Source organism: Camelus ferus, chromosome 34 (genome assembly GCF_009834535.1).
Source record: "Camelus ferus isolate YT-003-E chromosome 34, BCGSAC_Cfer_1.0, whole genome shotgun sequence".
NCBI classification, from domain to species: Eukaryota; Metazoa; Chordata; class Mammalia; order Artiodactyla; family Camelidae; genus Camelus; species Camelus ferus.
The window spans coordinates 1,235,534-1,247,635 of record NC_045729.1 but is presented as its reverse complement, the minus strand read 5'-3'; the positions used below and the strand labels follow the sequence as shown (position 1 = coordinate 1,247,635).

The following is a 12,102-nucleotide window of genomic DNA, read 5'->3' as shown; positions in this document are numbered from 1 at the left end:
AAAAGCTAGAATGAGAAAAGCTTGGCTGGATAAACCTTCCCTCAGTACACGAGAAAGCTGTGGGTCTTCAGACCTTTCATCAGCACCCAGTAACTGCTGACAGATTGTAAAGATGCAGGGAGGCACTGGTAAGGCCTTGTGTCCCAGAGTTTGCTCCAAATTTAGTTTCGAAAAACCAGGCTCGACACAGGAAGGACTTCGCAGCTTCCAGCCTCACACCAGGAACACTAACTTCTCATTTCGTTGTCAGCAAAGTAATCATCTATTTTCTTGTAATCAGCATTTTTGTAAGAATATATATTTCAGTTAAATTGTTGAGTACAAGTATACTGGAATGTATCTTCTCATGCATAATTTCTTTATAATCTGAGTTTTTCCTTAGCTGTTTTCCCTTGTGTTTAACTTATGTAAGTAAACAAATTATGAAAACATTACAAGATACATTACCTAGAAGTTACTGCAGTTGGCATTAATGTGAATGAGCCTTGAAAATAATACGGCAATTCTAAGACACAACACTCACGCACTGTGAAGCATGTACCGTGTCAGTACGTGTGTCAGGACCGCTGTTCTGGACCTCCTGGGGAGACAATGAAATGCACCTTCACTATGGCTGTCTGAAACGCTTGGGGCCAGATGGGTTTTGAATCTAGAAAGTATAAGAATGGAAAAAATTTTCCCTTTTCCCGTCTAGGTTCTTTGGCTGGTCCAATAATTAAATTGAAAACAGATGAAGAGGAGAAAAACAGACTTAATTTCATACGTAGAGGGTCCCGGGCAGGGACATAACGCCCTCTACTAGGGAATATGCAGATTTTAAGATTTCCTTTCTTAGGATTAAAGAAATTCTTTGAAAACAGCATACCTGAGTCAAAGCCTCTCGGCCTTTTCTTATCTTACAAGACTCGATCTGTGCATCTAACTTATGTTTTCCTGTCTGTGGTATTTACTTAACCTGGTCCCGAAAAGAAAAAAAAAAAAAAGCCTCTGTTTCCGCCTTGGGTATCAGGAATGTTGGCTGAATCGCTTCACTTCTGTTAGGCGCATTTCTAAAAGGGAAAGTAATAAATAAGCCCCATCACTAGTCCATGAGACACCTTTGCTGGGATTAGGAAAAAAAAAAAAAGATAGTTTCCCTTCCTTAAGATCTCATACTGCTGGGGTTTGCTGGGGAGGGATCTGCTGGGAAACAGTACTAATTAATAGAAAAATCTACGACTTACAGTTTACTCAGTGCCTCCCAGAATTGTCCCCAAGACTCAGTTATTTCAAATAGATTATAATTGACAATTTCCAGTGACAGTACTTGCCAGTGGCAGTCAAGTACCTTATTAGTTTTATTAGAATGAAAAAGAGTAGATCCTGCCTAGGAATACTGAATAAATCACACAATCTAGTTGAAGGTATCTCTATGCTTGTGCTAACATTTCTACCTTTGATAAATAGCCTCCGTTATACTTCATAACACAGAGAGTCAGACTAAGCAGGAAAAAACTCTTTGGGTTGTGTTCTTCAGTATCATCCTGTTAGGTAACTTCATGTGGAATGTGAGAAAACAGCACCATTTCTGTAGAACTGAAGCTTATACGTTTTGTTGTTTCCTCGTGGCTGTGGAAGAAATAAAAATTCATGTTGTGTTTGGATCCACTCTATTAAAGGCAATTTTAATTTTTCCTATAGTGATGGTAACTGGTCAATTTGTTGTATGTCCCATAAGAGTGCAAAGCAATTTATATACATTTGCTTACTTGGTTGGTAATTATAACAACTAAGAAGTAGTGTTATCCCCTTTTACAGATAGAGAAACTGAGGCACAAATGTGTCACTTGCTCAAAGGAAGTGGAGTCACTACACAGAAAGAGAGTCAGATCAAATATAATCTGTTTGTAACAGATAAGACTCACGGAATATTGATGGTATGAAATTAATTAAGACAAGATTGGTCAGTTCCCAGTTTTTAAACCTTAATGTGACACATACAATTTCCTAGGACAAAGCTGACAACTTAAGTTGTTACAGTGTTACAGACTTTACAGTTAAGGGTTACCTTTATAAGCATGAGGCAGACATGTTTCTCAGAAGCCTTACTTTTTTGACCAAAGTAAATATAAAAGAGCATCTGTAGTCAAACAGCAAGGGATGAGTCTGTATAGTTTTTTTCAAGAACGGCTTTATGGAGCTAATTCGCATGCAATCCATCCATTTACAGGGTACAATTCAGTGGTTTTTAGTGTAGTCACAGAGTCGTGCAGCCACCACCAAAGTCCACTTTAAACATTTTTATTACACCAGAAAGAAAGCGTATACCCATTAGCAGCCACTGCAGCTCTAGGCAACCGCTAACCTACTTTCTGTCTCAACAGATTTGTCTGTTCTGGACATTTCATGTGAATGGAATCACACGATACGTGGTCTTTTGTGTCTGGCTTTTATCACTTAGCATAGTGTGTTCAAGGTTCATTCATATGGTACCATGGGTTACTACTTCATTTCCTTTTATCGCCAAATAATATTCTATTATATGGATATACCACATTTTATTTCTCCATTTATCATTGATGGACATTTGGGTTGTTTCCACTTTTCGGCTATTAGGAATAATACTGCGGTGAACATTCATGCACAAGTTTTTGTGTACACGTAGCTTTTTATTCTCTTGGGCATTTGCAGGAGTGGGATTGCTCGGTCACATGGTAACTCTGTGTTTCACCTTCCAAGGAGCTGCCAGACTGTTTCAAAGCAGCTGCACCATTTTATGTCCCCGCCAGCAGTGTATGAGGATTCTGAGCTCTCCATGTCCTCACTCACACTTATTTGCCTTGTGATCATAACCTGACTGCCCTGGCTGGAACTTCCAGTCCAATGTTGAATAAAAATGGCAGGAGCAGCCATGTTCATCCTGCTCCTGATCCTAGGAAGAGAGCGGTGTGTTATCTGTGAGTGTTTGGTCGATGCCCTCCATCATTCTGGGGGAGTTCTCTTCTGTTTCTTCTAGACTGTTGTCTGTTTTCATCATGAAGCGGTATTGAATTTTATCAACTGCTTTTCCTGCATGTATTGAAATGACCACGTGGTTTTGTCCTATGTTATATTAATACAGTGTATTGTATTTTTTGATTTTTGGATGTTAAATCAACATTGTATTCCTAGGATAAATCCCACTTGGTCATGCTGTAATCGTTTTAATAGGTTACTGGATTCAGCTTGCTAGTATTTTGTTCAAGATTTTTGTGTCTTTCATGAGATACTGATCTGTAGTTTTCTTTTCTTGTAATATTTTTGTCTGGTTTTGGTATCAAAGTAATACTGGCCTCATAGAACGACTTGAAAAGGGTCCCTCCCCTTCCTTTTTTTTTTTTTTTTTTTGAATCTCTGTCCAGCTGACTGCATTTTGCACATACACGCGTGTATGTGTCTGTGAGAGAGAGAGCTTCCTTCTTGCCACTCTCTCTGAAATATATTACCTTTTTATCCAACTGCTGGAGTCTCTCACCTTGCGTTTCTTAGTTCTGAGCTGATCTTTTTTCACAGTTCTCGCCCATCAGGGCACAGATACGCATTGCCAGAGTTGCATCACTTCAAGCAGAGAAGAATAAATTATTAATTTCTGAGTTCTATTTTACACAAGCATGTATGTCATTACAAAAGCTACACCAGTCACTCAGATGTCACACTGAGAGTCTGATGACCAGGATTAAGACTTTCTGGGAATTATTGACTCATAAAACAACTTTGATTTCTTTTCCTATAAAAATTCTAATATGAACGTGCAAATTATGCTATCTTTTGTTCCTTCACAAAAGAATCGATCATTATTAAGTACATGTAAATGTGTTTATTTTAAAAGGTAAAGATTCAGTGAAATTAAACATAATTTCTATAGGACACAACTACAATAATAATGATAGTATATACTGTATACTTATACTAAACTAAAAAGTTTACAAATTCTGCGTTCAGGTTTTCTGGCAAAAACCAGCCCTACTATGAAAAATAAAATCTCCGCTTCACAGATAGAAGATGGAAATTGTAGGAAGAGAAATAGGGCAACTATTTTTAGTCACTATAGAAGATTATATATTATTTATATGTATAATTATACAAGATTATAATCAACTCAGCAAGTCTCTTGAATAAATTCTTCACAAATAGAGATTAAAATAGACAGTTAAAATGAATAGTAATTTTAATCTTTAAAGTGCTTTGCATTTATTAATTCAAAGCACAATGTATCTGAAATAGTTTAAGCACTGCTCTTTGAAATCCAGATACAATTTAAGTATTTCAAGCTGCAGGGGAAGGATATAGCTCAGTGGTAGGCTGTGTGCTTAGGTTCAATCCCCTGTACCTCAGTTAAAAAATAAATTAATTAACCTAATTCCCCCCCCAAATAAATAAATAAGGTACTTCAAGTTTCAGTAGCTGAGTGAAAGAATAATGCCAGAGTTATACAAAATTATCCACAATTTAGTTATCCTTCTTTGTTGGGGGAGGGCAAACCAACCTTAATTGCCTGGAAAAAATACACACACACACATATATGTGTATGTATGTGTGCACGTATGTATGTGTGTATAAAATTTGAATGCCATACCCTATTCAAGTGATTCCACCAGAAATACTAAGTGTGGAAATTAGCACTGTATGGAGACACTGTTCTGTTTGATGTTTTCTGCAGGTGCAATCATGAAGAAACTGATACACTTAGCCTTTTAGGTTCAGAAAATGTTTCTGTTAAAACAACTGTAATCAGCCAAGTCCAGATTGGAAACTCTCCTAAAAGCATTACCTCATTCATCATAACACTTCTGCCTCTGAAACAAGCTTGAGGCAAACACAGTCACTACATTTTGTTCGGGTCCAATTTTTATTTTATCCAAAAACTTTTCCTATTAAAAGGGCTTTTTGAAAACAGCTTTGTGTGTTGTACTTGAGCGTACTCATCAAACGATGTTCAGACTTTTTAGAGCAAATTTACTTAATTTTCAAAAAACTGTTTTTAAAAACCTCCTGAAATAATCCATTTTACTGAGATTGTATACAACACCAATAATAGAATATCTAGGAGATTTTTTCTTTTTTATCAAAAATTCAAATGACTTGACTTTTCATCAAATACCATATGACATAATTACCTGGATTTTCGCTTAAAATTATCGCCCTGTAGTCTGGGTAAGTTGTTTCATCTTCAATGATATGCAAATACAATGTGTGGTAGCTAGTGAAACCCAGCTAAGAGGATTTGTCTTCAAATCTGTCCTGACTCTGCGATGAGTTGCTTTTGCACATACAAATACAAATTTGGAAAACAGGATGTGTTTGCCACGTAGAAGCGTTTTGGTCATGGATTTGGACCACAGTTACCCAAATGTTAGCAACAGCTAACATTATAATACTTTGAGCATTAAAGTTATTTTCTTACTAAATCATCCAAATGTCCCGTGATACAGGCATTGGCACACTCCTTTTATAGATTCTGAACTGAAGCTTGCCCAGATTTGGCTCGAGTTCTCAGATGCTGCAAGTCCTAGTGTGACCTATGATACAATGTTCTGGAATACTTTGATTTCTGTAGCCATAAAATGTAACTTCTGGATTGCGTGCCTATTGCAGATACGATCAAACAGTAGGTCATAAAATCAAAGCTACAATTTAGAAGACTCTAAATAATAATTTAAAATAACAAAACTCTATTTTAAAGTTCTAATATATACAACCATACTATAGAGGCATTTGCATCGTCTTGCAGGACCATAAATGTGATTGTGCAAGCTGAAACCATGCAAACACTTAATGGAGAAAATTACAATTGGTCTGTGATTTTTCAAATTTTGTGTCAAAACATTAGAAAACTCTCTTACTGTGGGTCATAAGTACAGAGAGCAGTGAAAAAACAGAAAAGCTACTTGGTACACTGTAACCTAAACATCAGAAACATATTTAAAGATTCCTTTGTAAAAAAATCTTGAAAAAAATGTTTAACCCCCCCCCCCCAAAAAAAAAACCCTAGGGAAATTGATTCACATTTTGCAGAATATCAGAGCTATCCATGCTTTGGAAATAAAAATTTGAAAACCACCCCTCCCAAAAAAGTATCAAGATTAGTTTGATCTTGCCTTCTTCTCAACATATAATTTATGATGCTGGCAAGAATCTTTTCTTGGAAAATTGTCCTACTCCTTTTTCAGTTTGGATGAGCTTCCAACATTGTATCCTTTGCATCTTCAGTGTCTGAAAATCTCTCTGATGGTGTGAATGTGTCACTTCCTCAAGGGCTTTTTCATCCTTTTTGTAACAACTACTTTTTTCATTTATGTTGATACATTCTCCTTTGCCATGTTGCTTTGGCTAAAGTCCTTCACACAGCATCAGTGTCACCATTCCCACATTCAACTATTTCTTCTGTAACTGCTCTCATGTTTGATTCAAATTTCACTGCAACATTGTCACTCTGTTTCTTTGCTGCTCGCTCTTTCTTTCCTTCTTTTTGTCTTTCTTTGCCAATACCTTCTTTGGATGATCTGTTTTTGTGAAACATCATGCGAGTTTATCACTGGGAGACAAGAAGACAACACAACTACATACTTTGCTGCCTGTGAGTGAATTGAATAACAGATACACAGTGACCGATAACTGATGGACTTTGAATGATGTGACTGGTCGCTGGTCATGATGTTATTATGCAGTGTTTTCGTAGATTGAAGCAGCAAAAGTTTGTACTTTGCACATTGCTCACAGTTAATATACTGGTCATTGAAATCTGAACTATGGGAGGACTGGTATTTTAACTAAACCATGGTCACTGAAATTCATGCATATTAGAACCTTGTCAAGTGAAGACAGCCTAAAATGATAATTACCTGAAGGATATCAAGTATCATAAAGAATCATAAAAATACTACTATATACTGAATTATAAATTTATAGATAGATAGGTATAGCTCTCCTAAAGTAATATGTTGGTTAAAAATATTAATCATGTTTTAATAATTGATATTTATTGTGTTATTATAATAATAACTTACTTAACTCCTAGGAATTTAGGAGAGTTTGGAGGGATATAATGTATAATCCAGGAAAGCTTGAAAGTTCAACTTGATAACTTCCTTTAGACGTAAAGACATTCAACATAAGTTTATTATCCTTAAAGCAGATCTCATGATGGTTTATTTAAAAAAAGAAGAAAGGAAAGAAATTTAAATGCAGAAAGATATACCTTTTACATAGGGCTTTAAAATGCAAACTGTTATTTGCTTATTGAAAAACATACCTCCATTGTAAGCATGCAGAAACGCTTAATCATAATAGTGATTACCCATATGGAGGGACGGAAAGTGGTTTTAAAGTTTCTCAGATTTACAGTTTCTTATATATTTATATTTAATGAGATAGTATTTTATATTGAGACTTGAATATTTTTCAATATACAGTACTACCATCTTTACAGTAACATATGGCCACGTTATTCAAATTAATTGCAGTTTTAAAATAGCCCTAAAACTGTTTTTTTTCCTGACATTTATATTAAAAACTATTGTATTTAGTCCATGTTTATCTTGGGGGGTAAACGCTTATTTTTAAAGAGACAGTTATGGTTCTCATCATTATTTAGTAAGTTAAAGACTGAAGTTTTTTTCTAACTTATTTTTGTTTGTTTTAATTTTGGGGGGTGGTGGTGGAAGGTAATTATGTTGGTTTATTTATTTGTTTATTTATTTTTGGAGGAAGTACTGGGGATTGAACCCAGGACCCTGCGCATGCCAAGAATGCCCTTAATCACTTGAGCTGTATCGTCCCCTACAAAAGCCTTAAGTTTTAAAGCTGACTTAGGGCTGAGCTCTGGAAGGAAAGGCTGATTCACAGGCACCTTGAGACAGTCATTTATCCCATATACTCTAAGGCTTTCAAAATAAAGACAATGCTAAGTACTATCTCTTGAAGTCATGTTTTCTGCAAGGTGTTAAAAGATAAAAATAAGGTTGTTTGAATTATAATCAAGTTTCATGAGTGTATGTGCATAATGCGTGAGAATTTGGATGGGTAAGTATGCAGAGCATAATTCCTTTGGAATGACGTAGTTTTTGATTGATTGACTTACCAAAACCGCTGAAATAAGAAAACATGCTCCAATTCAATTTGAAGTAATGGGAACTTTGGCTCTGGGGCAGTTTTTTAAATGTGTACATGTCCAACTGTGAATGGTTCAAGTTCATCACTGGTGTTGCACTGAAGGCATTCAGAGACTTTCTTTTGCCATTGCAGGTAGAGCGGGAAAAGGCTATTCTTCTGGCCAATCTCCAGGAGTCCCAGACGCAGTTGGAACACACCAAAGGGGCGCTGACAGAGCAGCATGAACGGGTGCATCGGCTCACGGAGCACGTGAATGCCATGAAGGGCCTGCAGAGCAGCAAGGAGCTCAAGGAGCTGGATGGGGAGAAGGGCCGGGACTCGGGGGAGGAGGCGCATGACTACGAGGTGGACATCAACGGCTTAGAGATCCTTGAGTGCAAGTACAGGGTGGCAGTCACCGAGGTGATCGATTTGAAAGCTGAAATTAAGGCCTTGAAGGAGAAATACAACAAATCTGTAGAAAACTACACGGAGGAGAAGGCCAAGTATGAGAGTAAGATCCAAATGTACGATGAGCAGGTTACAAGCCTTGAGAAGACCAGCAAGGAGAGTGGAGAGAAGATGGCGCACATGGAGAAGGAGTTGCAGAAGATGACCAGCATAGCCAACGAAAATCACAATACCCTGAATACAGCCCAGGATGAGCTGGTGACGTTTAGTGAGGAGCTAGCCCAGCTCTACCACCACGTCTGTCTGTGCAACAATGAAACCCCCAACAGGGTCATGCTGGACTACTACAGACAAAGCAGGGTCACCCGGAGTGGCAGCCTGAAGGGGCCCGATGATCCCAGGGGGCTTTTGTCTCCACGGTTAGCCAGGCGGGGGGTGTCATCCCCCGTGGAAACACGGACCTCACCTGAACCAGTTTCAAAAGAAAACACAGAGGCCAGCAAAGAGCCGAGTCCAACCAAGACCCCCACGGTCTCCCCTGTTATTACTGCCCCACCGTCCTCTCCAGTATTGGACACAAGTGACATCCGCAAAGAGCCAATGAACATCTACAACCTCAACGCCATCATCCGGGACCAAATCAAGCATCTGCAGAAGGCTGTGGACCGGTCCTTGCAACTGTCTCGTCAGAGAGCAGCGGCACGGGAGCTGGCTCCCATGATCGACAAAGACAAGGAAGCCCTCATGGAGGAGATCCTCAAGCTGAAGTCCCTGCTGAGCACCAAACGGGAGCAGATCGCCACACTGAGGGCGGTGCTGAAAGCCAACAAACAGGTGATCGGTCTCATTCTACCGAAAAGCCGTGCTAGACAGCGCTTTCTTAACTGGTTTATTCCTTCATGCGTTTGGGTGTCCACTGCCGGCAGGGTGAGAGTTCAGATTCCTGGTCAGCAGAGGAAGAAAACAAGCAACCTATGGCCAGTGCCAGATCAGAATGTAGTCATTACTCTGAGGTGCAGGAATGGATGGATGAAACAGGAGAGGAGCTATGCCCCGCTCAGTCGAGGTAGAGGTGAGGAAGCTAAAGCAGGAGCAGAGAAGATCCAGTTGCAGGTGTCAGAAGGCAGCTCAGGGGGGTCCTTAGCTGGAGCCCAGCAGTCACTGAGTGTGGAAGCAGGAGACGGAGGGATGCAGAACAGGCTGGCGAGGCAGCTTAACACCAGGCGGATACAGCAAGAAAAGCTCCCGGCGGGCAGCGGGAGCAGAGGGAGAGAGAAATAGAGGACACAGAGATAAAGGTAGAATGTGCACTTGCTCTGCCCGTGACCCCACACCTGAAATTCAGGTCCACTTGGGATGTTAACTCACCTGGGCCAGAGCTGAAGCAGTAGAGAATTTTTTCTCGCCATAGACCTGTCCTTCTGCCGTGAGTAGGCATGCTGCCACGTGAGCCAGCCGGATTCCTAGATATCCTTAATGTCTGAATTTGTTTTTCACCTTCAAGCTTTACCTGGCTGAGAGTGTTATGAAATACAGTCGGAAAATATTTTTAACCTCTGTTTAGTTTCTCTGGAAAGTGAGGCTTGAAAGGTACATTTGAGAAGGGTGCTGAATAAAGGGTATTGATCAAGAGACGCAACAAAGCATCAAGTATCTTCTCGCAAATGTAAGCTGTACTAGGGCTGGAGAGTGAAGGTTAATTTCAGATTCAGAATTCCTTCCCCTGTTGCCTTTATCTGGGGAAAACCACACCATTATCTCATGTCATCTATGGTACAGCTTTCTGGCATCTTTATCTTCAGTTCCTACAAACCTGTTGATATAATTTGAAGGTCTATACCATGAGCAATAGTATTGTTTCACTATAAACACGTTTACATAAATCTGAGGGCAAAATGGGACCCTATTTTGTGCTGTCACTTGGCAGGGAAATAGAAAAGATCAGGGCAAATGGAGAATTTGTGAAACCTCTGACTCCAATTTGAGGTCAGGATGAAGAATTTGTTTCCATATCTTTCTGTAATCCGAAGACCCAATGAGTTAGTACGGTCATGAATAACCGATACCATATTAGATAAGGCTTCGACAGCCTTCAAGGACATGATATCCCGGGTATTCTTGGTCAAGCCATTCAAATAACTTCTTTGACTTCTTCCTGAAGGTTGAATATTAACAACTTAGAAACCTAGTTCTATAGAAGTGTCAAGACACTTCGTTGACACAGAAGTATAGATAAGCATGATTGATGAGCCAAGAGAGACGAATTTGCAAATAAGCTTCATTGGTTACGTATGTCATGGCAGTAGTGAGTAGGGATGCGAAAACAAGTGACTAGTAATCTGGCAGGACTTCGACACTTGCCGGTAACTATTCACAGCATGGGACCTACTGAGTGCTTTAGAGTGGTATAAACAGTGCCATAGGAATTCAGAGCAGTGCAAAGAATTCCTGGCTGACTTTTTATTTTCATAGTGATTCGTGGTACCATTTGCATCGTATTAGCATCACAGCTCTTAAGTAAATTAAACATGGGCGTATCTCTAGCCACGCGTTTAGTTTATATTTTAGTGGTGTTGGGCCTGTTACTGCGCTGCTGGGTGCCAGAAATAGCTTCAGGTGTGTACAGATGGCATCCATTTACAGCTAGACATTATGGGGTGTTTATTATCAAGGCCAACCGAAGAATTCTATCATAGAGGGAAAAAAGGGAATCTTCCTGTTTTAAATAGACATTCGCATTCTCTATGAATCTTTTAATAAACCTTGGGCTTTTTTGTAAGCGCAGTGTCTTCTGATGAAATAAGTAAATGTTTATAAATGCCCATCTGTGTACTAAATGATGATGATGGATGTTAAAGATTCAAAGAAGGCCAGCACATGGTCCCTGCCTTCCAGAACAGGGATAAACTACCAGGGGTATCAGAATAGAAACAGATAATTACAGTTTGATGTTATGCATGCTGTAATCCAAGTTACGGGAGCATTGCAAAGGAAGTAACTAATACGTCCTAGATCTAGGTCTCTGTGGCTGCACACGAGATTTTTTATTTAGAAAATCAACCTTGGGAGTGTGGAGAATGGAGATGTCAGCAAATCTGCTAATGGGTTATAGGTACTTAGACATTTTTTAATTCTGAAAGAGCTTCGTGCAGTCTTGCGGACAGAAATCCACAAACAAAGCTGAGCCCTTTGGGGTGTTTTTCACAGATAATGAATGAGTGTGTGCCTTCTCTTTCAGATCTTCCTCTTTCATCATTGCTCGCCCTCTGCCCCTTAGGCAACTGGCCACGTGGCTCCGTGTGCTCACAGCTACAGTTTTGCAATTTTATCTCTTCTACATGATTAGGTGTCTCATTTTTTTGATAAGTAAACAACTGCCATCTTCCCCCAGGTCAGTTTCTGCATTCTGGGTAATTTCCTGGATCTATGATACTTCTGAAGATTCTACTAAATTATATAGCACTACAGAATATACTGAAGTATTGTATGAGTAACTTCTCATTTTAATCTGAATTTAAATTCAATCAAAACTATTAAGATACGACTTTGGAATAAAAACATTAACAAACTACCTTATCCCAG

The 12,102-nt window shown here is 39.1% G+C and overlaps 1 protein-coding gene across 8 annotated transcripts in view; it reads left to right on the top strand.

The window, feature by feature from the left end:
* The window catches only part of BICD1 (BICD cargo adaptor 1), a 172,536-nt gene that overhangs the window by 120,989 nt on the left and 39,445 nt on the right, over nucleotides 1-12,102 (top strand). For all 8 annotated transcript variants that reach the window (XM_032472996.1, XM_032472999.1, XM_032472998.1 and 5 more), the window contains exon 5: nucleotides 8,263-9,354. In XM_032472996.1, the coding sequence (XP_032328887.1) occupies nucleotides 8,263-9,354 (1,092 nt within the window). The remainder of the gene's footprint in view (nucleotides 1-8,262; nucleotides 9,355-12,102) is intronic.